Below are 26935 nucleotides of genomic sequence, written 5' to 3'. Positions count from 1 at the left end.
CATTATATGAAAAGTTAAATTTGAAATTTGGAATATATATGTCATTTATTTCCATGATACAAACGAACCTCCATTTGATAACCACTAAACTTGATCAAATACATTAACTAACGATTACTAACTGAAAATAAATGCCAGTACTCTATTTCAGGTAATATTTTTTCTATCTACTTAAAGTTTTTCAAAAGTTTTTTTTGTTTTACTATTTCGTCACTCTTCTGAAGGTAACGACTGGTACTGGTGAAACGACGGCCTCAGTCGGGCAGTAGAAGTAGGCTCAAGCTCAGGCGGGTTGAATAACTCGGCCGTTGATGGCATAGCGGGATTCGATTCGTCATTATCCGAGCTGAGATTCATCGGTTGGGGACTAGGCACTGACAAATTTGAAGATGCCTCGGTCGCAGCGGGCAGTGGAAACTGTTCAAGTTCAAATATGTTGTCATTATTTATGTCAAAGTTAAACAACGCATTTCCCATCGCGGCGGCTCTCAGAACCCTCCGCATTGGATCTCTGTTTAACATGTGGTTGTCCATATCAATTGTTTGACAATTTCGAATTGCATACAAAAGTTTTTCCTTCAAAATTTTCTCACTTGAATAGCCTGCTAATCTTATTTGAAAGAAGCAAGTTTGAGCTGTTGGGAGCCCGTCAATCTTGTCGTTAGCGAAATAGACAACAAATCTTTGAGAAATGTCATTGATGTTCGCCGGTAATCGAGAGCGTCCAGATACAAATCGCAGGAAAAGAACCTTCTCTTCATCCTCGAAAGACTTCAGGACATCCCAGAACCACTTAATAACAGCATGATTTTCATCACAGCCTCTATACTTTACGCACTTCTTCAAAGTGTCAATATCTACAGTTTTGGATCCACATACAAGCTCCTCCAAAGCCTTGGGTGTCATTAAAGATAAAATTGGCAATGGAACAATACACCCTATACCTTCACGCAATTTTTCAACTTGCTTCTCGAACTCGTTCAGACGATAGTTGATCACACTCGAAACGTACTGTTCACGCGTTTCCAAAGTCACGGGAACCCACGGCTGTGATTTAAGTTTGCGTTTTGATAGAGGAACCGACTCCCCTGTAGAGCTTTGACATTCATTCAAATTAAACGGCATCAAATCTTTACAGTTTTCGTCGTTTATGACGCTACGATCTAACGCTAGTACATTATTAAGAATGGACACGTAACCGTAATCAATTTCCTCTAGATCTTCAAGTGTAACTTGACAGCCAGATATTAATTTCCACATCATAGGAGCTAACGATACCTCAATTGGTTTTCGAGTTCGCATAGCGATGCCAAATATAATTCCTAAGAACTTCAAATGATCCAGTTGTTGCGATGTAATAGCTGAAGGGTTTAGCAGGAAAGCGTCTCGGTTATTTCCGCTATCAGCGAGTGCATTAGGCGTCGGAATAAGGATCTTGCATATTGACTTCTGTTGGATCTCTCGGATCATTTCGCCCATAATTTCGTCAAATACTCCACCTGCGTCGTCAGCTCCTTCGCCTATCAGGGTTACTTTCCATGCACGTGATGGCAGTCTGAGTTGTTCCAAGTTGAATGATAGCACTTGTTTACTAAGTTGTTCATACACAGAGCTACATTTTACGCCATCTGTGCATGTTTCAAGTCTCCGAACAAATACTTGCGGTCCGTGTTGTGCTGACTGCACTGAGGTTCTGCTTAAACACTTGTTCAGAAGCATATTGACCAGTCTGGGAGATACCAATGCTCTTAAACTATCTAGTCGCTTGCTGTCCAGGGCATACGAGAAAAGCGCGAAATCATGACAAGGTCGCAGTTCCACGAGTTTCCATGAATTATGCACCATCTGAGTAAATTCGTTCAAGTGGTCTAAGCGGCCTCGAATTGCTGGTATTGTGCAGTGCGCCAACTCTCCATATTTTTCAGGTATTGCTTTTGGGTTTCCCAGCATTGGCTGGAATGAACATCGACCATTGGTAGCAGATTTTGGCGATGGTACTGCTGTCCAAGCTGCACTGTGCGATCTTCCAGCACTTATTTGCCGGACTCCCGGAGGTACGCCTTGTATAATTGTCGGGTATTTTATGAACTCTGGCAAGGTCCTTCCCAGCTGCCCAGCACTGTTAGTTCCCCAACCAAATAGCTGGCCGGTAGCCGACATAGCCAGGATAAACTCCGGTCCTACAGCAATGTCTTCTATAAAGTTATGTGAGAGTTCTGTCACCTCTTCTGGAGCTGTGATCATTCGGTCTCGTGATATTCGGATTCCACTAAACTTTGTTGAGCCACATACATACAAGCGTCCACTTTCAGATAAAAACACTGTAAATTGCTGGCCACATAGGGCTTTTTTACATGACGTGAAAGGCAACTTAACCAGTCTTGGACTTAAATGAGTATTGGTTGGCATTCCCACTCCCAGCTTCCCGTTTTCACCATCGCCAAAAGCCCACACTTTGTTTCCATTAGCTCCGATACATACCGTATGGTTAACTCCACAGGAAACAGCTGTGACGTTCTCAGTTCGTAACTCTCCCATAATTCTTTCCGGGAATTTTCTGTTCGTCTTCTGCCCAGTTCCCAGTCTTCCGTAGTCGCCATTGCCGAATGTGAACAACTTTCCATCACTTGTTACTACTGCACTGTGCTTCCATCCGCAACTTATATCAACTGCTTCCTCTCTCAGAAGTGCCTCGATAAGTTTTGGAACCCTGTGACGATCAGAGTTGCCGTGTCCTAATCGACCATAATCACCGTCACCCCAACTATACACTTCACCAGATTCGAGAAGCGCCAGTGAATGACCATCCGATCCAGACGAGGTAGCCAGTTTTGTAACAACGAATCCTGAGAACGTAGTCAAGGGTGTCAACGTTCGGGTGTCTTCAGAAACGCCGACTCCAAGGCGCCCACTTGTTCCCTCGCCACAACCCGAGACTGACCCATCGTTATGAATAACGAAGGTACAATTTTGCCCGCATATGACCTGGATTACATCTGTTAAAGGCGATTTCACAGGCAGGTTAGAATCCACGAGAAGTGGGTCTGTTTCCACTGGATCTGGGATGTCCACAAGTTGTCCAAAGTTTGAGCTTCCCCACATATAAAGTTCGCATTCTCCTCCAAATTGCCAATCCTGTTGTTTACTTGCAAACCAGTCTACTATTTCCTTATCCATTTTCCACGTGAATTTGCATTCCGAATCCAGCTCAAATCTGGACAAAGATTTACTACGTTCGAGCAACCGGCGATATTCTCTCAGCCATTCCCATTCGGGAACGGGTAATTTTCTGGATGTCAAGTCAACCCCGCTGTTTTTGTAGCACCAGGCTTGGTCTAAGCCTAACTGACATGAAATGCTAACAAGTAATTTGAGGTAACCGGAATAGACCAATCTATCTCCTTGGTTGACAGCAGAGGTTTCGGATTTTTTCTGATGGCACACTGTCTGTTTTAGTCCAGCAATAAACGTTTGGAAGTATATCAGTTCCGAGCAGCGTTGAATTCCGTTCCTGGACAAAACTTCTCTAGCAAAACAAAAATCTCGCAATTCATTCTTGAACATTTCATTAGAAAAGCGGACACAGTTTACTTCATTCGTGTCTTTCTCCAGAAGCATTAGGCCATCGTTAAGCCAGTGAAATTTGATAATCGGATTTTTATACGTCAAGGTTTGAATTAAAGTTCGATCATACATTGAATAGACATTGACAACTCCAGCACGACAGCCAGTTGCCAAAAAGGCTCCGTATGAATCGAAAGAAAGAGCTGAAATCTTTTCGTTATGACCAAAAAATGAAAATAATTTGGTGGCTGACTTCTGGATTAATTTAAGTTGTGGTCTTCTCGAGGTCCCTGTTTCATGTTCGGATTCACTAGAATCGGTAGAGTCAGTTTTAAAGACATCATCTTCATCCCAACGGTTTTGATTTTCCTGTTCCCTTTTCGGCGCTTTGAGGAGCCGTTTGCGTTTATCTTTAGGCAAACACAGCAGAACTTTCCACAAGCTGGTTTCTCCGGTTGATTGCCCAATGGAACAAACGAATGCTTCCGTTCTTTTATGAGATTTAGACTCGGATGTAAGCTCAACATCTATTTCTGATAAGGTGTCGCATGATTGATAATTTGGATTCCATTCGAAAGCCGAGATCTCTTGATCAAGTTCAATTCGTTCAGTCTGACAAAATTCTCCGCCGAAAAAGACACTGGAACAGAACTTTGGCCCAATGCACCATGCTAAGACCAAGTTAATTGGGGACCACCTGAGATACTCGACTGGAGAATTTGTTGAATCCTCGAGTACTAAGATGGTGTCAGCACCGCGCTCTGAAGTATCAGATTGCTTAACTTTTGCGACTACTTTTCCGTCATTGTAAGCAACCAAAAACGGGATCGCCTGACCTCTGCAAACGATATGAGTGACAGCTTGCGGGTGCGAGAACTCGGAAATACGCCTGGCAGATGCTACCGAAGTTCCAAAAATGTCAACTTCAAATACTCCACCAGTTTCTAGACCAACATAAATTTTGGCATTTTTAATTCCAGCTGAACCTTCCATGAAATCCTTTTCCTCTGGGAACGCTACACAAGTTATAACATGATCAAATGACTTTTTAAGCATGTATGTACTAGAATCCAGTCCAATGAGAAGAGTTTTAGCAAAAGACGCTCCGATAAAATTTTGGTTTACACTGCAACAAAGGTGGTTGATTTTTACGTCTTTTGGCAGATCTTCGACATGGAATATTTTATGCAGGCCTGTTGCACATCCCGTTTCTTCATGTTTTATCATCAACTTGTGAACTTTAATCGAGCTAGCTTCCGAAGCAGTTCCCGTTGTATAGATCGAGCAGCTGTTAGTATCTTCTGTTGATATAACTACCTCTCCGATAGCTTTCCGGTGAAACTTGAACAGATACGAATCCAATTTTGGCAGGTCACAATTTATATCTACATGTAAGTTTTCCGATACCTCGTTCGATTTTGAGGCTTTCAGGAACCGTAAGCAATTGACGAACTCTTCCAGAGCCCATTTTTTGTGTTCGGATGGAAACCTTGAGGACAACAGGTTCGCTGCCAATTTGTCCAAAAGTGCTGTGATATCTGTGCGATGTGACGAGCCTTTGTCCCAGCTTGACTTTAACACCAGAATGACTTTCTTAGCCATTTCAACATTTGACGGTAGATGATTGATGTTGACAGCTAAATCCATCAAGGTTTCAGACAACTTAGTAAAGAAGTAATGATAGAGGTCAACTGAAGATTTGCATAGATTGCCGATGTATTCAACTGTCTTTTCAGGAGAGACAATTTCAGCAAAATCAGTTCCGGACCTCGCAGATATGTCAATTGGAACTTTTCCAGACACTAGAGCTAAATAGCTCCAGAGAGTTTTAGGTTGGTTCAACATCTCCTCATAGTAACTTGAAAAGGTAACATCATTCAACTGAGTGGAGTTTGTTATGTCTGATCGAATATTTGATCGAGAATTCTTTGCACCATCTACGCATGACAGTATGACTCTCAGCACTAGAGCAATTTTCACTCTATCTGCGAACAGTTTGAAGATATCGCGAACATCGCATGTGTCAAAATACGTGTTGGGGTCATCAATGCTTGGAGAACGTCTGACTGTAACAGCGTTTCTCTTAGGCGTTTCACTAACGGGCCTTCCAAAGAACTCTCTAAATCCCAATCTATCTGCACCCTGCACGACAACCGGATCCGCGTGCCGACGCTTAGGCGACAGACCGATTTCCCGTCTGCAAACAGCTATTTTCGAGGATATTGAGTTGCATCTGTTAAATTCTGGCGGAGCTGATGAGGTGGGCGAGTTTTCTGGACTTTGTGCTGGTAACGGAAAAGGAGTTAAACTATTTACAGCAGGACCGTTCAGCTTACATCTCGTGCAAAACGCGAACCAATACTTCCCTTGTATTTTAGAGCGCCGCAAACGTCCGCACGTATCGATACATCTGCCTCCGGTACATTTGCCATTTGAACTGTAAAGTAAGCATTCTTGAACACTTTTACAACCGTGATAAGACACTGCATGTTCAAAAAAATTATCCACTCTTTGCTCGCAGAACTCACAGAATGCGACGGATCCCGAAGCCACAACTGACGACGTCTCTTCTTGTGATGTTGACGCAAACTGACGATTGAATGAAGACGATTCTTCAGTTTCCTGTTGCTGCATGCGACTTCTTTGCAACTGCTCCAGGAAGTTAGCATCTTCCCTCAGAGTTTGGTCGGATTCTTGTTGAATCATTTCGTCGAAGAAAGAAGGCTCCCCACTAAACCTAGGTCGTGGTATTTCAGAAAATGGGGTAGTTGCCGTACGCACCAGCATTGACTCTAATGACTCAAAAGTCGAGTTTTCACTCGGGCGATTGGTTGATGATGGTTGCGGTCCTCTATCAACGTCGTGCACAATTCGAACTCTCCGACGCCTCAATTCATTTGACATTCGATTGTCGTTACTCGCTCTAATTGCAGCATCAGAGCTCGCGGAAGGCAATCCCAAAGCTGCCGGATTGAGACTCCAAGGATCAGTCCAAGTCCAAGGCGATAACAACTCTTGAACTAATTCTGAGTCTTCACTTCCATCAGCAAAAAGGTCATCCAAACTCGGCAGTCCTCGAGCTAAGCTTCTACGGCTGTTATTAGCACCCTCTCTTGACGTCGATTGCGGTAAAATCGTGCTCTCGCTCGCATCTTGTTCGGACGATTCTTGATTTTCGAGAAGCCATGTTATAATTGCGTTAAGTTTTACAGATCTCGAAATTGCTCGGGAACCAATGATAGGCAATGAGCGCATTGCGGCTCGAATTCTGTTGGCACTGAAACCCATTTGGGTCAACGTATACATGATATCTGTGTCGTTAATATACGATGACATCATCGAGTTGTTAGGTTGCTGTTCACCCGTTGTTGGTGCTCGTGGCAACGGCGGGAATCGAACATAGCGCGGATTCCCATTGGCGCTAATGTCCGGACCAACTGGATTCCAAAAGCTGCTCAAAGAGCTGTTTTCGAACCCTGGTAGACTTGGTTGAATTCCTGGTACAAATCGCATCGACGAATCAGACAATACAGGGCCAAAATTTTTATCATTCAAAACACGATTGAAATATTGTTTGAACGTTTTCTTCAACAACACGTGGCTTATCGTGGGCAAGTTAAAGTTTTTAGCAGCAGGCGAGGGGATGGAGTCAGAGTTCAGACAACTTTTCATCACTTTGGACAGAAATTCGCGATACCCGGAATCTGTTGTAAGCAAGTCGTGATTATGAAGCATAATAAGACTATTATGTAGAGCTTTCATCGCAACAGTTTTGAGGCAAATTAAGGAAAACGAATCTTCGGCACTCATTTCAAAACTGCCGTCCTCAGGTTTATCAATTCCTGATGCTGCATCAATTACGTTTATTGCATCTTGCACCGCCGAAGAAATCTCAGGATCCAGAACTTGAGTCAAACCAGAACCCACTTTGGGTTTCATCTTCGAGTTATCACACTGCGGATAATTAAAAATTCCATGGCCCTCAAAATCGCACATCTCTAATAGAAAACTCAAAATATCCGGGCTTAATTTCCTAACAACGAAAGATGCCGATTCCGTGCTGAACCCTAAAGAGCCAAGGTCAAGAGTACATTTGGTCACTGTTTTGAGTTCCAATGTGACTTTGTTTTCTGTGATCGAACTGGCGGACACTTCAAAATTGTGTGCATTTCTTGAGCCACCAGACACTAGCATCCTACTGCTCGCGTCTCTTGAACTTAAATTATGTTTGTCAAAGCAGGATCGACCAACGAAGAAGGAATCGTCAATACCTCCCAGGACAACTAAGCTGCTCCAGAGAGGACTGTGAATCAATTTATAAATCGGCATCGCTTTACTGTCATCGATTGATTTAAAAGGCTGAATAAGCTGCGTCTCAATAGATGCTGTCCATTCTGAATTAACATGTAGTGTCGTTATCAAACCTCTGATAGCTTCAACTGAAGCACAAGCATCGGACGCCAACCCTGCTTTGCACTGCTGGAACACTGGCTCGCTGAGCGGGCAAATCTGACAAAAGTGTAGATGGTTCAGCTTCAATTTCTGTCGACAAGTGTGCGTGGTGTGAAAAACCACAACGGGATAAAGTGGAACAGAAGTTTTGACTTCTTCAAATGCAAGTTGAAACGGGTCGTAGTTCTTACGAATGTACAGTGATCGAGAATCGACGTGGAAAACCAGCGTTATGATATCTCCTTTTCCATAGGGCTGTAAATGTCCAGAAGCAGATACACTCAACGGAACTAAATTTCCAGTAAAACTTCTATACAACCAGGAGAGCCCTTCCAATTGCCCTTCCTCCGCAGACATTTTGAACTTCGGCTTTTGGGCAATTCCAAGACTCAGCGACTCGGTTCCAGAGTTACGTTCGTCCACCACTTCAATTTGCCATGAAAAACATCCGAAAGACATCGGACAGTTCACCATGTAGTAAGCGATACTCGGGTTAGTACGTGTAATTTCGCGTCGATCATCAGTTAAAGAGCATTTGTTGTTCGTTTGGAGTGCTGGTTTGAAACCGCATTCGGGGATATCGAGCCATTCTGACTTTTTCTTGAGCAGTTTCCTCAGTGACGTGAACTTCGGCCAAATCCATGTTTGCGCATTGATGCAGCTCATCAAGCGTGAAATGACTGAAATTTTCACATCTTCTGAAAATTCTGCCGAGAATCGTGACAGGAGCTCTTTAACAGTTGTCAGAACCATAATTTTGAAAGCAACTTCCACCGTGTACAGCAACCTACTTTCATCAGCCGAGCAATCTACTAACCTTAGCAGTTCTTTTATCAATTTTTCAGCAATCTCGCCTTCTGCTAATCCATCGACCGAAATAAGCTGAAAGACCATATAAATTGTGCTTGTTAGGTCTTGCGCCATCATTGCATCGTTGTTAAACCTAACTAAGGTGCTTTGTTTCGCCTCAGTAACCAAAAATCTATTGATTACGTCATCCGGATCTGAGTCATGATTGAATCCTTCGATCTTGAGAGTTGCAAACATTTCTAGTTTATCCAGTACTGACTTCCACACAAACTTTTTCAACTTTACGTCGCTCAAGGCTTTCGCATTCAACACTATAGATCGAAAAGCCCAGGAAAACGCTAAAGGTGAGGCCATAATTGGGTCGTAAAACTCTTTCGGAAAGAACGCTGTTGACACGTCAAATTTATCTCGCATTTCACAAACAAAAGCCGTCCACACTTTATCGCTTGCTAGAACTTCAGGGGTTGATAAGCAGTCCAGGCCAATCAAAACCCTCAGAAAGCTCAGTTTTTCTTTCTGCGTAAGATCAGCAGTCAAGCTCGATTCTGCAATTTCAAGTTTTTCACGACTGATATTCTTCCGCACTTCGGGTGACATAATAGCTGCGTCACTATTGGGTAATTCGCCGGAAAGAGAGTTTACACACATGCCTCGGACAAAAAAGGAACTCATTTTAAGCAACGTTTCCCGTTTAGCCTGTTCTGCTTTTGAAGTTGCTAAGACAAACTGAATCCGAAGCTTTGCTTCACGCAGTTTTTTAAGTTCTGTTTCACTTTTCGTCCTTTCAGTTTCCAGCATCTGAGTCAACGCATCAATTTCTTCAATGACGTTGTTTGATATATCACTTTGATTGTCCACTATTTCTGCTGTGATATTTTGCAGCAATCCGCAGATGCCCTTGACAAAAGTCTTGGATCCACTTTTCTCTACCGATCTCATGCGTAGCGAAGTAACCATTGATATACAGACATTTGTGATGAGACAGACTGCCTTTTTGAAGGTTTCGCTTCTGACAGGATTAGACAAAGATTCATTCTTAAGCTCCAAATTGTTGTCATCATTACCGATGCTTTCGTCGGGCATAATGTTAACCGCGTTCAATTGCAACAACTTCATTCTAGCACTGAATACCTCCTTGTACACCAATTGTAATACTTCTGGACTTGCTTTATCAGTTGATTCTAAACGACTGAAATGAACCAAGGTCGCCAAGTATATTTTAGACATCAAATTAAGATGCTCGTCTTCCAAAATTGTCGACGACCTCCAACTAAGTTGAATAGCATGTTGCATCATGTGCTCGTAAAACGCTCCGAATGCATTTGTCATCTCAGCAGAGATTGTAACCGAGTTTTGGGAATTTTCAGATGAGTCCAAAAACACTTCTGAGGAATCGCCACTTGAGGTAGCTTTGAATCCACTCAAACAAGACTTCATGTATTCAAGAGCTGACTTTATCTTTCTATGATCTTCGTCCAGGACGTTTTCTTTTTCTGTGAGATCAAAAATCTGTGAGTGTACAATTGCGTTAAATACGTTTTGTAAGCTCGACTCAGATGAAAATTTGCTTTTTCTTCCCAGCTTTTCAGTTGTGCTCGCAGAATTCTGAGCTGTTGAGCGCGTGCAACAGGTTACGACTCCAAGGTAAAAAGCGGCAGTGAGTTGCAATGTCTCCACCAATTTCAACAGACAAGAACTTTCAAAATTTTCCGAAGAGGACAAATTATTCATCCAAGCTGAGCAAACTTTCAAAACTTTGGTCAAATTTGTGGCGACGTCTGTGAACTCGGTCGACAAAACTAGACAACAGTGACATGTATCGGTCACGATTTCGAAAACATTTTCTAGAACTTTATCACGGGTTGCGTCTAAAGGCAAATTTTGCAGCAGCTGAAAAATGAAGTTCACGTGTTCGTTAAGAAGAGCTAAATTCTCGTGATCGCCAATGCTACAGACAGCCTGTAAATTAATAGTGAGCACCTTACTGAGCCTTGCTAAATTCTGCCGAGTGAACTTCTGAAATGTTTCATGGCTGCCTCCGTAACCAGCCGCCTCTTTGCTCACGTCAACAACTGACTGCAAGACCGACGTCGTCAATTTCACGGCATCTTCTAGACAATTTTTGAAATAATCTTGCATGTACATTCGATCTTTAAATAGACTGTCGACTATCATTGTCAATTTTAAGGATTCCGACGGTTTCAACTTGATAGCTGTCTCTCCCGTATCCTCAGAGCTGCTTTTCCGTGACAGCTTAACTCGGTCCAAACAATTAGATAAGATTTGAAACTTGTCCTCAATCGAAGCGAAGAGCTGTTCAAAACTGCACAGCACTAATCTATCGAGGTAATCTTTGAAATCAGAACGCGACTCTTCGAAAATATCTACAAATTTAAACAGCAAATTTCTCAGTTCCACTTTCTGCTGGTGTTTAAATGGTATTGCGTTGTCTGAGGAAAACAGGTAGTACATTAGCTTGAAACAGTCGGTGAAAACCGAAAATGATTTCTGATTGAATTGGTTGCTATTACTAACCGATGGCGTGGTCGCCAACACGTGTTCTAAAATCTTTTGCAATGTTAGCACTTGCTCACAAACAGTTCCTGAGGAGTTCTCAAACATCCGTTTGATTACTACATCTTCATCGTCATCGTCTAAGATTTCATAGCACGCAATGCTATGTGAGGTTCCAGCGCTGACATGTCGAACAGTTTGAGATTTGACACAGGGTACGATGGTCGGAACCACAATGGTATCACACTGCCAGCTGCTCAAGCATTGTCCCAGAGGATTTGAACCCCACGCAAATGTTAAACCTGTCTTGTTCACAGCCACAACATGCTCAGCTCCTCAAACAACCCGTAATCAAATAAAGCCGGTCCCATTTGCCATGCACAATTTTGTTAAAAATTTATAGGAAATATCACCAAAAAAAATGCGCTAAAATTGGTGAAGTTTTTGGCAAGAGAATATTTAACCTGAGCAACCTAAACCCTCAAAATTCAAAAATGACAACTTGGGAATTCCATTAACTCAAAATTAAAAAATTAAATATTTGCATAATTTTGCGTAACTTGAGTGCGTCTTTCCTCATCCTCCATTATAATATAAATACCGAAATTGGGCAAGGGTTTAGGTTCAAGTCTCAGTAGGCTGAAACTATAATGGCAAAGAGCCGCACGAATCAAAACTGAAAAAAAAAGTTTTTAAAAATAAGACAGTTTATACACGATTCTTTCTCGCAGTAGAAGCCAGCAGATAAGTCCAATACACGGGTAACGACTGTACAATAATCGACGAGATTCGCATTCATTGAGATTGCAAAAGTAAAACAAAACCGGAGGGGAGGGGAGGGTGAGCGGGGAGAATGAGCCATCAAGCGAGCGTCGAGCGCGCAGGGTTACGGGCGAAATGAGGCGCGGGGTAAATTCTAAGAACCGCCTCTCTCAGTGATTCGATTTGAAGACTAAAACCCTAAGTACCAACATCCATTAGCAATAGTTCCTTCTTATTCTGAAAAACTGATGCAAATGGTCTCGATGTCTAAAATTTATTAGTGCATCCCCTTTCAATACATAGGAGTAAAACCAGAAGCGTAAGCCACGAGCCAGAAAAATTTCTAAGATGAACAGAAGCTCCGTCTACAACAAAAACCAATCCTAACACTACATTATACTTAATCCTATATCGAGCTCTAAAATTTTAGGTGCATAAAAACAACTCAGTTAAAACTACTGCAAGAATAGCATCAAAAGATCAAAAATGGCGACGTTGCACATTTATATGAATGTACAATTCCGGAATGCGATCTAAAAAGGGTACCATGCTGCTCCTTCCAGTTCAGCTGATGCACAACAAATAAAAAACTTGCTATTCTGAGCTTGTGAATCACATACTCAAAAACTTACCAAAACCCTTAGAAAACGAACTAAAAGCTATACATGCTAAGAAAAATCAACATCTTTCTGATCAAATTTCATTCATTTGATAACCTGCCCGATTAAACGGTTCCTAGGTCTTAACGTTTTGAAGTTTTTTGGTATATTTAAATAATTCAGCATTAAGAATCAACCAGAATTTAAAACTTGATAAATGACTAGCAGGACATGTCGTGAAACAATTCAAAGAATTGTCATTGACTAAAAAAAGGACTATGAATGGATTGGGAAACCAATTTAGAAAATCCGATCAAAAAGAAAAACACCAAAATTCAAAGTCAAATTGCCGCATGCGAACAAAAAACCACAATCGAGAAAACGAATCTTTGTTCTAACACTGTTTTCTCATTCTACTTTAAAATGAGAGTGAAAAAAAATCACGCCAAGAAAAACACTCGCCGAAACAGGAAGTGAGTGAAAAAGTCACTCACTTCCTGTTTCGGCGTAACCAAAATGATCACTTCAATTTGACTTCAAAAATCATTAAAATGTTTGAACAGATCTTGGAAAAAGGCAGCACCCCAATACAACTCCAATTCACTGAATTGTAAGAAAAACCAATAAAAGGCCAATAATAGCCACAGCTATCTCTTTGCGGCTATTAAAAAAGTTGCGAAGTTTCTAGCGGAAGCTGTAATATCATTTTCTGCTAATTTTCTCGCCCCGGAAACGGTGATAATGTATTTTTGAAAATGACACTCAATAGTTTTAAGTGGAACCTACACAGGTTACTAAACTGCTTATTTGGTTTTGAGAATTTTTTTTCTCATTTAAGAAAGACTGAGAAAATTTAAGCCAAAGTTTCCAACATTAAATATTTAGCATTTTTGGACCCATTTCAAGTGATATTAAATATTTAAACACTGAACTCGTCAGATTACATCGATATAGTCATAGCCGGAGAAGTGTTGATTTGTACTAAACACCTTTGAAAAAATTGTATTTGAAAAACTATTTTTGTTTTTTTTTACAAAGACAAAATTTCATTTTTTTGTTGAATCAAATTACTTTGGAAAACTGTGATAGCCTCAAGAACGGATTTGGTGTTATGTTTAGAAATACATCAACCATCGGTGATAAACTTTGAAAATTTGCCATTTCTGCTTATTTCTCCAATACCAATACGTTTTTCCGAGAGGAATGAACGCAAAAAAGTTGTCAGATCAAAACGTAGCCCGATTATTAGCATAAAGAATGTCAAAAGCACACACAAGGCACCTTGAGCCCATTAAGGCAAAGAATACTAATTTGTCTCATGTTTTCTCGGTGGTGGCTATCACGCTGGAATTTAGAAACATAACCGACTGATGTCAAAAGAATTACTCTCGAACGGTTAGTCGGAGATCTAATCAATTGCAGCCTGTTTCAGTGACGGGTGTAGCCCGAGTGCGACTAAGAAATTAATCAAAAATGTCAAGCGAAAATTTTGCATAAAAAAGACACACACCTTTTAATAACTATTTTCTTCGAGAGCAATTAAACACGTCTCATAAAACGATGCTGATGCTGATCTCTTTTGAACCAACCTGCAGATATGTGAGCGATGTCTGCCAATGACTGAATATTGCGAAATACGGGATAGACTCTCTCTGGGTCTCCATGACCAGTTGCAGCCCCAGTTCCACAAGACATGACTTCATACTCAGCAGTTAGAGCTAGAGTGGCTGTGAAACTACAGACAATTTTTCTAATCTCGAGTCCACACAGCTTTTTGACCACTTTTGGCTCATTCACAATTGAGTCATGCTGAACGTCCGGGTGTCCGAGGCAACCTTAAAGTAAAATACAGCTTTGAAATTTTTTAATCGATTTTTTAATTTTTTTAAATTTTTTTCCCCATTTTTTAATTGACTTTGTGACACTTACGAGCAGACCCTAGCACATGAGCTTCTCGCCATTTAAAAGTTTTACTATAAATTTGCAATCGATGAAGACGGGGTCTTTTTGGAGTGGACAATACGGATTGACTTTTTGTAGCGCCGTTGCTAATGCCATTACAAGGTCCCTTGAACAAACAAAAATTAGTAAAATCGGAGAGCGTAAATTAAAAACAGCTGCGATAGCTTTAAAGACGCAGCCTCAAATTACAACGAAAAGAATGATACCTAAGAATTTTCAAAAAGGAAAGTTTATACACAAATTGTCATGTCCGTCATTGCTTTAGACTTATGTACTGTAAAGATGGCCTTGGATAAACTTCATTTAGTTTAAGATATACTCAACTGAACTCAACTCCTCCACATAAACCAAGCAAAAATTTCTACAAATGAATAAACAAAAGCTGATTTGAACTGACGAAGAAGTCATATCGTTGTGAAAAACCTTGAGACGAATCATAACATTACAAGTCCTCAATTTCAATCCAAAGAACTGGATAGCAAACAATGAAACCCCCTGACCTGGCCAGCCGGTCAATTAAAATTAGGAGCCAATGAAACAAAGAAATACGTACTTTTGGCTCAGATATCAGAACCCAATTTTCGATTGAAAACGCAAGAAAGCGATACCATGAAGCTCAATAACTAAAAGAAATCTCCCTTGACACATAAAAGGCGCAGCAGAAGCAGGCAAAAACAACAAAAAACAGTTGAAAAACCTGAATTATGATAAAAACTCAAGATCCACTGAGGCTTCCTGATGTTTTAGTACTTAAACTTATTTCATGCCGAAACTAAAAACAAAGAAACTTGAAGTTTAGCACCCTGTTTTAGCGAAGTTCTTAAAGCGAAAGTCCCAAAATCCAATTTTGTACTGCTAAAGTCTAACAAATAATCCACGCGCAAGCTTTATTAAAACATACCCGGCAGATTGCCGGAAAATGGCCGCCGTTGATTCCAATAAGCATGGTTGGGATTGAAAGAATAGAAGGTATTGAAACAAAAAAAGATTTTTGTACATAAACATTTTTTAAGTCCGATTTATTTTGATGGCATTTCGTAATTGAACATACTTCTGTTTCTTAGAGAGAGGCTACAGGGACAACTATCAATACCAATAAGCATAAGAGATGGTAACTAATAGGACGTATAGGAACGACGTTCAAATAGCGGGCATCTAAAATTGGACTTTAGGGGCTTATCCCGTTTCTAATTCTGAGTTCAATTTTTTATACTGACTCTGTTCATTTTGAATTGCTTTGCTGAGCAACTGATGTTCAAAATCACTATTAGCAGAATGAGAGAAGAGAGAAACTAGCCTAGAGAAGTCAAAAAAGATTTCACGCAAAATGTCGAAAAAGCGGCAAAATGGTAAAGCGAAAAAAAGTTCGACGAAGTAAAAAACATAGCAGGACAAGTCCTGACGTACAATTCAAAGAATTTTCATTTACTTAACAAACAACTAGAACTAGAACGGACAATGAGGGAATTGGGAAAACCATTTCTAAAAAAAAATCAGATGAAAAAAAAACAAAAAAAAACAGAAAATCAATGTCAAAATGCTGCTAGGGAGAACAAAAAACAACTAGTGAGATATGTAATTTTGATTCTAACAAAAAACTCGGTCCAGAATGAGCTGTGAATGGATTGGGAAAACTATTTAGAAAAAAATCCGATCCAAAAAATCGAAAAAACAGTAAAAATCAGAGTGAATTTGCCGCAAGTGAACAAAAAACCACTACCAAGAAACCGAATTTTTGTTCAAACACCGTTTTCTCACTCTACTTTAAAATTAGAGCGAAAAAAATTCACACCGCAAAACCACTCGCTTTTTCGCTCCATTTCCTGTTTCGGCGTGACCAGAATCACCACTCCAATTTGACTTCAAAAATCATGAAAATGTGTGAACAGATCTTAAAAAAAACATAGCCGGAAGAATTCCGGAAACGACTCGAAGTGAAAATCCATTTGAACGCCATCCAACTACTCATCAAACAAAACGTGCCTTCACTGATTTATGATTATCTTGAAACAAAGTCATGAAACAAAAAGTAAAAACGATAAAATCAAATCTGTTAAAATATGATAAAAATTCTGATCCAATTTTGTTATAAATTGAGATCCCGAAAAAACTATCTCTGCCAAAATAACTTCATCAAAACAACTAGTACTTACAAAAACAACTTACGTGAATTTTGAAAAAATACTTTAGGCTAAAATTATGAAAAAAATGCTCTTAAAAACAACTTTCACTGAAAAACGGGAAAAAGTTACTAAATTTTTTAATATTTCAAAAACATATAAATCCAAAGAAAAAATCCCTTCAGCCAATAGGGTATCCAGATGCTCGCAAAACAATAGGCAAGTCATAATAGGCGAAGAAACTTAAATAAAAACAGTAAAATAAACGAAAAACTGCAAAAAAAAATAAGAAAAAAAGTTCCAATTTTCGCCATTTTTTTGTCATATTTCTCAACAAAAAATGATTCTTACCCACAAATCTGTAACCAATTGTTATCATAAAATTGCTCAAATAGAAGGGGTTTCTTCAATACCCATTTGAGCCAGTAAAACAAAATAATCGTCAAAAAAACGCAAAAATTAGCCCGAAAATCAGCAAAATACATTAAAAACCTCCGAATTATCATAAAATTAATATGAATTTCCAGAAACCTTCAAACCACTACCAAAACCAGCCTAAAATCAAAACAAAACAATAACCAAACCTCTTAACCAAAATAAATGAAAAAAAAATTGCTTTAAAATGCCGCATGTGAACAAAAAAACTTCGCTCGCTTAGAGAAAATTTTTTCACACATCAATTTCTCGCTCTCTCAAAAACAGCGGTATGAACAAAAACCACTCTCTTTTCACTCCGCTCTTCATTTTTGTTCAGCGCCAAAATCACTCCATATTTTTTCACGCGTTTCATTTCCCGCTTTAAAAATCAGTCCAATAAAATTGATTAAAAAAAAAGGACTTCTCCAATACTCCTCTTCGAGTCGTAAAAAAAGACAGCGCCCCAATACAATTCAAATTCTTTGAATAGTAAAAATAGGAGCGCTATAATAGCCGGCTGAGAAGATGAGGGCGGCTATTAAAAAGATCACACTAGAAGGAAAAAAGATGTACATGCAGGAGCGCAAAAAACGCAAATGCGGGAAAGGTCTTATTAACCTGTGTATTTCGGCATTTCCTGCAACTTCGGTACGCTGAGAACTTCAAAAACTATTAAGGCCAGCTTAGAGACTATGCCAACTTAATGCTCACATCGTTTTACCAGTTCATCCAGTTTTGAACGTCATGGAAGAAATGCATGAGCACACCAAAGGACAGATGGAAACGGATACAGAAAGGAGTTCAAAAGGTTACCGGTTCTTCTTAAAAACTATGAAACAATTTCAACAAGGAAATTCAACAACTTTTGGCCCTAAACAGTTTGGGTTTGTTCAATTTGCCCTGAACAAACCCAATATTATAGTTAATTTTAAAGTGAAATAATCATTTTAAAGATTGACGTCTGTCACCCATGATCAAAATCTAGTCACTACAGGCGGGGCAATTGAAGGCAATGGGCTTTATGCTAAGAATCTTTTTGAGTGCAAAAAATTCGGCAGTAGAGAAGTTTGATCCCGCGATCTCCCGGATAACAACCACTGACCTTAACCACTCAAAGATGAGGTATATTGTACATGCGTAAGGTATGCAGGGTGCAGGTAGGTGGGGTTTGTAATTTGGATACGGAGGAGCGGCTAAGAGGAAAAAAATCATCTCAAATTGACTTATCGACCTTGAAAATTAACAGCAATTCCTTATTACTATACAACTATACACTAGAACCTGAGCTACCGCTAAACTCCATATCTTGCTCAATGAAATTAAAGAAGTTTTTAAAGATACCAACACAATATTAAGTTTGCTTGCGAGGGTAGATGCGGGCGGGAGCCGGAAGAGGGGAGTAGGTATATATGAGTGGGTGACAGTCAGCTAGGTTGGTGAAGGGTAGAGGCTGGTGCTGGTGTAGTTTAGATAGGGAGCTAAGACTATTTTGGGCAGGAAACTTTTGAAAAATGACCTTTTGACCTTGAATAATACACACTGTTCCCAATTAACATACATTAGAAAGAAAGCTACTGTTCAAGTCCAATATCCGAAAACAGAAGTCACCATTCAAAAACAGAGGTAAATAATCCAAAAAGAAGTCAAAATTCAAGTCATGACACAAACGCGGTTCACCTAAAAAAATCCTCTAGAATGCCAATTATTCTATTCGAGTTGTAAAAACCTGTGAACAACAATACTCCTCTTCGAATCGAAAAAAGCAAGAGCACTGAAATATAGCGAAGCTCAGCTTTCAGCTTCGCAACTATAATAAAAGTGCACCAACACAATCCAAATTCATCGGATACTAAGAAAATCAACAGACCGCCAATTATAGCTCCAATCAGCTATCGCTATCACAGCTATTAATAACTAATTACTACCGAACGAATTGCTCTCGAACAACAGTCGAGAGATTGGCTTTGGTTTTAGCTAGCTTAAGCATAGGGGGCTAGCAACCGAGCCAGAAAATAGAAGTAACGGGTTTGGAAAATCCTTCAAGCCATGAATATTTGCCTCGCCAAGCTTTTCTAGAGACAGCTCCACTGAACAGGACACTTAAAGTTTAGCAAAGCTCCAATAGAGTTGCTCCGAGGCTTAGAACTCTGTGGCCCCATTTTGTCAGAGAGCAATTAATGACACCTCTAATTAGCTAGTAGCTAATTTCAAAGCAAATTTTTACCATAGATTGCAAGCTCAAATTTGGACAGCAAAATTATTTGCACTCAAATTTTATACGATAGACTCAACCGTTCGCATACTTCGAACAACAAGAACAGTCAGATATTGTAATTTGCGCTGACCTTTGCTCTGACGTCCGAAGGACCACACTTTGTTTGCATCAATTGAGGTGACAAAAGTGCACAGCTTCCCACAGGAAACATCGCCAATCATGCTCAAGCTCTCGACCAGCTGTGGAACCGCAGAAGACAAAGAGTCTCCGTGTCCTAAATGCCACAAAAAATTTACTCAAATTATTAACTGTTCTATAATTAACATTGCCTACACTTTAATGGAGTGTCAGCTACAAGAGTAACTAGAAAATTTTGTGAGTTCTGTACTGTATATTAACTGTTTTAAGCACTTTTAATTTCGATGACGTTGATAGCGTAGGGAATTCTTTGTTAGTTAATTTTCTATTAGTTCCTAAACTAACCGAAAACATGAGAACATAAGTAAAAAAACTTCCTTACACTATCAACTTCATCGAAATTAGAAGTGCTCAAAACAGATAATATACAGTACGTAGCTCACAAAATTTTCTTTTCCTGTATGAAATCACAATTTATTATCAAAATTCAGCGGGACCCAAAGAATGTAGTGGCAGCGCAAAAACGTAAATTGTAATGAAGTTTTCAAACGTAAATTGTAATAAAGTTTTTGTACAAGTTTTTACACCTCATTATAGGTGCCATTGTTCAGTGTCAAACTAAATTTCAAACCGTGCAATAGCATGAGCAAAAACTGAGCACGATGTAAACACTGATTGGCTCCAAAGAAATCGTTATCCGCCAAACACTTATGAGTTTTTTAATGTTTAGAACTGTAAATTGCTTAGTTTATTGCTGACGTGGTTCTAATTCAAATCAAAAGTCTACTAATTGAGTTTTCCATCCCCCTCCTGTTCTTAATTTCATCAATTGCTTTCGTCTTTTTCGTTTACGCAGGCATTTGTTCAACTCCCCTCTCATTGAGTGAATCGAGAATAATCAAACATACCCGGCAGATTGCCGGAAAACAGCCACCGTTGATTCCCATAACTCTATTGAGATTGCAAGAAAAGAAAATATCAACAAAAATTGATTTTTGTATAAAAACATTATTAAGTGCGATTTATTTTGATGTCATTTCGTAATTGAACATACTTCTGACTCTCAGTGAGAGGCTACAGGGTCTAGTATCAATACCAATAAGCATTATAGATAGTAATTAAAACTTATGAGAACAAAGTTCAAGTACCGGGCATCTAAAAATGGGTTTTATGGGTTTATCACGTTTCTATTCTGACTTTGATTTTTTTAATACTGACTCTCTTCATTTTGAATTGCTTTGCTGAGCATCTGCTGTTTAAAAGGACTTTGAGCAGAATGACAGAAGAGTGAAACTAGCCTAGAGAAGTCAAAAAGATTTCACGCAAAATGTCGAAAAAGTGGCAAAATGGGTAAAGCGAAAAAAAGTTTGGCGAAGTAAAAAAAAGGAGCGCTATAATAGCCGGCTGAGAAGATGAGGGCGGCTATTAATTAATCAATTAAGTCACCTCCCATTGGGTTACATAGTAGCTCAGCTTCAAAATTGAAGCAATCATTCTGATACATTATCACTCGATCTATTCAGCTTCTATATACATCTCCCCACTTTTTGGGCGAGCTATTATTAATTTTGGGCTCTATCCCCTCTCGAGTTGGCGCTTAAACTCAATTCTCTTGCAGGTTTACGCAAGAACTTCAAATTAAAAAATTTACCCAGTTGACCCATGTTTCCAGCACCCCACGTGAACAAAGCACCATTTTCTGTGACACAAGCACAGTGCTTAAACCCAGCTGAGATAGATACCACTCTAGTCTTGTCCAGGTTGCCTCGAATGATACTTGGACTTAATACAGACATCAAATTGTCGCACTTCGCTTCCCAAATAGTCTGATTTGACAGCTTGTACACATCGCCTGTTGTCGATAGAAAGAGAGTGTCTCCTGAAGCCTGGTTTAAAGACGAGCTCACTTTAAGAAAGCAAATGTGGTTGAAACTGGACTTGGGTTCGACCGGACCAACAATGCCTTCCGCTTCGTCGCCCAATCTCTCAACCCATAATTGTCCTCTAAAGTCTATGTAGTAATTGATAGAATTTCCCGCATGGGCTCTGAGACATCCGTTAGTGAGGGCTTCAAAATTTGCCGTAAAATTCTCACTTTCTTTCCCGTTGCCCCAAACTGATAAATTTTGCTTCATTTTGGGCGCCGTCAAACTCGGTTGCGACAGTTTAAACGCTTTGGAAGCCATGCAGTGCAAAATGACTTGAACAGCTGACTCGACTGTAATCGTAGCCCCTTCTGTTTTGCTGAGGCTCTGAACAATTTCATCGTGTGACGTGGAATAGTACTGTTTACAAATTCTATCTATTCTCAACTTGACAATTTTTGCAGATCTGATAACATCGGAAGTGCTGAGAATCATCAGAATTATTTCCAGGAGTTCATTTGTAGAATACTTAAGAAGCGCCAAGCTGACTAGAATATCAACAGTCATTGCAATTGCATGTTCACAGATTTCACTCGCTTGTTCTGATTTTGCAGTGACGTCAATGAACTTTCTGAGAAACTGGCTGACTTCCTTTAAGCAGTCTTGGCTGGATTTGTGTAGTCCTAAAAAAATGTGTTAGCCAAAAAATCCTTCACCTGCATAATTACCTTAAGTCTATTTGCACCTTAATGTACGGAAAGCAGTATTTTTCAATGGGATGGATTCCTTTTATGGCACACTTTATAAAATTATCACTCCACTATAATGCTCAAATGTTTGACCGTTGAGAGTTAAGTTCACACGATTTTTGAAGATCCTAAAGAATATGAAATATTTGTACAAATAATGTTTTCCCAACCAACATTAGGATTTTCTTTTAAATAGCTGCTAAGAAATTTTAGATTTAAAACATTTTTTTTCAGTCAACATTTTAGGTAGGTTTCTCTTCCTGTTTTACCAATTTTCAGAACAAAGATTGGGTGGCAATACAAGATCGTCGTTGGGTTTCAGAACAAAGCTAGTCGACGAACGAAAACTACAATTAAATAAACTTTTCGATCATTTGGGCAGTAAAAAGTACTCTTAATTTTAAATCAAAAAAGACAAGAAGAAGGAGACTCACGCATCTGTGTTTTCTTACAGCTACTTAAGATAGGCAACTCATTTTTTTTTTCAAATATCATGAAATCAGAAAGTAAACAGGAAAAAAATGCGACGATACGTTAAAAGTTTTCTTACATTATCAACGTCATCGAAATTAAAAACTGCTAAATACAGCTTTAAAAAATTCAAATGTAGCATAATTGTGCACCAAATCTTTTAATAATTCTAATGATAAATTTTAAAATATTAGTTCTAGTCTTTCTGAAAAAATATCGTTAAAAGATTTTTTAATTCAGTAGCAGCCTCAGTGGCGGTACGTAGTTTTGGTTTCTTAATTCAAAACCATTTGGGATTCCAGAATTTACATGCTGTTATTTTTTGCCTAAATTGCATGCTGTATTTTGTCAATTCTTGCTTCTGTTAGAAAGTGCTATGTATTTTCTGGTGCTGCATTGTTTTTATTACTGAAAGCTAAAATATCAATTAAAATATTAGTTAAGACTAGTTAAAATTTTAGTTTTTATAAACTAAACTTAAGTAATATATTAAACATAACCGACTAACGTTGGGCGAGTTGCTCTAAAACGACCGGTGACCAGTTGGCTGCGTCATTTGCTAGCTACAGTTTAGTGAGAATTTTAACGTGAAGGGATTAATTGAAGGAGATTTATTTGAAATTAATTGAAGGAGATTTAATCGATTCAAATTTGCTTGTGTTGAACATTTACGATAATTTCAACTCTTCTACCTTTATAAAAAAAAACAACAACTCGAAATTGACGGGAGTTATAAAATACCCAAATAGAAAACAAACAAAAAGGACTCGCGCGAGACTTCAGGAGTCATGTTCAAGAAAGCATTATGAAACAAAACGCATGATTATATAGGCAATGATGATGGGAAAAAAACAGGACATGGAGCCGAATGTCAATTCATATATCAAGTCTCGAACAAACGGTCTATTTTCTGAATACAGACCATGATACTACGGTACCGCCATCTCCAGTTTCCTTCGAAATTTCACCTAAGGAAGAAATCGATAATGAACAACAAAATGCCTGAGCTAAAACAAGCACAACTTCGACGCAAAATGGGCCCATACGCCAAAATAGGAAAGCCATACAAAATATTCTTATTTTGTATGGCTTTCCTATTTTGATGTATGTGCCCGTTTTACGTCGGAGTTGTGCTTGTTCTAGCTCAGATATTTTATTGTTCAATATTGATTTATTGATTTCTTCCTTAGGTGAACCATACGCCAAAAACATAACCGACTAACGTCGGGCGAATTGCTCTCAAGCAACCGGCAAGCGGTTCGTTTCGTCAGTAGCTAGCTATGGTTCAACTCAAAAAAGCCAAATGGGTCAGACGAAAAATCGACCAAGGAAAAAATTGCATAAAAAGACCACAGAACTAATATAATTACTACAAACTTCGTGAGAGCAATTAATTAATACTTTATTTTTCAGTAATAGAAACAATGCAGCACCAGAAAATACATACCACTTTCTAAAAAAAGCAAGAATCGACAAAACATAAAATATAGCATGTAGGAATCCCAAAATTTTGAATCAAGAGACCAAAACGACATACGCCACTGCTAGTGGGGCTCATGCAACCCAAATGGAAAACAAAAAAAAACCGAAACTGAAAATCATTCAACTTAGTTATTTGGTTGAAAACAATAAGCAAATAATCCCTGAAGCCTGTACTAACACTAAAACGAACTTTGCTAGTTAATAATATACATTAAAAAATAAATTACAGCTAAAATGTGGTCAAACAAAAGAATTAGTGCAAAAGTTTTCATCAAATTGTTATAGCGGCATAATAAACAACTCAACCAAATAGAAGTATGCAAAGTTAAAAAAGCATTTACGACCTTTCATTTAACAGCATTGATTGACTTGATAAATTAGAAAAAATGCGGGCTACACAAACTTTATGGAAAATTGATATATTTTTTTCAGCGCTATTATATTCAATAACTGTGGCTTGAATCCGCCAGTTTTTCTGCACTATGCAGCGACACTAAACATGTATTGTCTGTCAATAAAACCAGGTTAGTCAAAAAGACAAAAACTGAGCCACAATTTGAAATTAAGGCACGATAGGCAAGAAATTAATTAAAGATTTCGAAATAAATTAAAGGCACGATATGCAGGAAAAGCAATTTGGAATGTCGTCTATTTCATTACTATTAGAGCTCAAGTCTGCACCACAACAAGCCTTTCTCTTTTCGAAATCGGAATTCGCTGCAAATTGTATGAAAGCATCTTAGAAAGAGCTAGAGCGTCTAGTGCCTTTTCATTTCGGATGAAAAATCAATTTTTTTTTCAATTTTTCCCAAATTCTCAAGCTAAAAGGACGACTTTCGGAAAAACGGTCAATTTCTCAGCAACAACGAAATTCAAAGACATTTTCACTTGATACCATCATCGTTATTGTAAAACATAACCGACTAACGTCGGACGAATTGCTCTCAAACGACCGGCGAGCGGTTGGCTTCGTCAGTAGGGGTTCTCAAACTATAAGAACCGCCTTTCACACCATAAGTATAAGTCTCCAAAACAGTTTGAGCTGAAACAGACCTGAAAGGCTCTAAGAGCACTTAATGCCCGCTGGGCGCTACCTGTTTATCCCGTTTTTGAGGACGAAAAGTCAAAAGCGTCAGACGAAAAATTGGTCAAGCGAAAAATCGCATAAAAAAAGACCAACAGGACTAATATAATTGCTACAAACTTCGTTTGAGAGCAATTAATAAATATGATCTTTAAATCTAAAACAGACAGATCTCCAAAATTTTAGCCGTTACCTGAAGATGCAGAAAATACTCCTGTAGGAAGCGACCCAATGACCTCCAAAGCAGCCTCCATGACCTCAACTCCCGCTCCAGTGTAGCTTTGACTTCTTCCACCAATAGACAACTCATTCATATCATGCCTCAGTAAACTCATAAGAAGAGCTAAAAATGATTTGACAGCAACGCGGAGCAGAGCTGAGTTACCATCAAGTTCTCTACCCGTATCCGAGCATAGGAGTGACTGGTTGAAGGGATCCGAGGCAATTTTGCGCATCAGGGCTACATTTGCTGCATCATTGATTGATTTCGTTTTGGAGCTGAGGCTAAATTTTGCGGACAGTGCATTAATTGCTGCTAGGGTTCTTCTGTGCAACACATATTTCGCTATTAAAAAATCTTCCTCGTCAGAATGTGAAAAGTAATCACAAGCAACTATGACGTCATTTTTCAACCTCAATGAGGCAGTTCCGTCTTTAATCTGAGATTTGATGAAATCAGGATTGGTTATAAGCTGCCAAATTTTCTCTCTGGTTACGGCTTGGTTAGCTCCAAAAGCACAGTCAGGCTGTCGTTTGTCAAAGAGTTCTGGAATTGGTAGGTTGGTTTCATTACACAGTCTGTCGTAGTCGATCTCAACAGATTTTGTGGAATTTTCCACCGGTCTAAGTCTGGCCCAGTACTCGTCGTGCTTCCGTTCATCCTCTGAGTTCAGGAAATCGACGGATAGAAAGTTGGAAAGTCTCCTGTCCTCCATGACTATTACGAGTCAACGTAACCTACATTTCAGAGAAATAACTTATCTGAAACTGTTACACCAATCAATGACCAAGATGCATTGAAAGTGGTCTGAAGTGACAAAAACTGATGTGAATTGAAAAAAAAAAATGTATCTCATTATATATTTTGAAATTGCGTTTGACCTCACAACTGATCAAACAATCAAAGAAAACATCAATCAAAGAGGAATTAAAAAGCAGTTATCAAAAAATTTTACCTTCAACCATAGCCAGCACATTTCCGAAAATTTTTTTATGTATAATTATTTTTCAGAAACAGCCGAGGCAATTTACTCGAACACACAATTTCTGCAAAAAAGGAACAATCCCATCCTGTGAGCTGTATGAAGAAAACTTAAAATTCACATCCAACAAAAATTCTGCCAAACGGACTAACATTAAAAACAAAACATGAAGTCAATTAATCTAAATACTAAACCATATTCTAAAAACGCCATCTGCTACAGTCTTCAATCTACATGACCGATCACATGATAGACAATACAATAATGACCGACCTAGAGACAATTGCAGAAAAATTAGCCGGCAAGAAAAACAAAAAAAATGAAATATCATTTTTGGAAAAAAATCATATACAAGTCGCTGAGTCCAAATGATTACCCTCGAGCTCATGTGATAATATTTTTGTTCAAATAAGGAACTGTCTATTCAACAGAAACCACAGAGAGCAACGGAAAAGAACGAAACAGGCGCAAAAAATCAATTATCTGAGAAAACACTACATAAAACTAATATTTAAAGCTAATTACAAAA

General features: G+C 39.0%; 1 protein-coding gene across 1 annotated transcript; it reads right to left on the bottom strand.

Moving 5' to 3' along the window:
• On the bottom strand, positions 1 to 26215 carry LOC142339627 (putative E3 ubiquitin-protein ligase HERC1). The gene is made up of 5 exons (XM_075389808.1): positions 25398 to 26215; positions 21205 to 22101; positions 19546 to 19689; positions 14291 to 14536; positions 1 to 11675 (listed from the first exon to the last, which is right to left on the bottom strand). Exons 1-5 carry the CDS (start codon positions 26137 to 26139, stop codon positions 211 to 213), a joined length of 13494 nt encoding a protein of 4497 aa, XP_075245923.1. The 5' UTR covers positions 26140 to 26215; the 3' UTR covers positions 1 to 210.
• Positions 26216 to 26935: the final 720 nt, after the last annotated feature.

This window comes from Convolutriloba macropyga, chromosome 5, assembly GCF_964194025.1.
Source record: "Convolutriloba macropyga chromosome 5, txConMacr16.3, whole genome shotgun sequence".
Classification (NCBI taxonomy): Eukaryota; Metazoa; Xenacoelomorpha; order Acoela; family Convolutidae; genus Convolutriloba; species Convolutriloba macropyga.
This window is presented reverse-complemented; position numbering and strand designations above follow the sequence as displayed.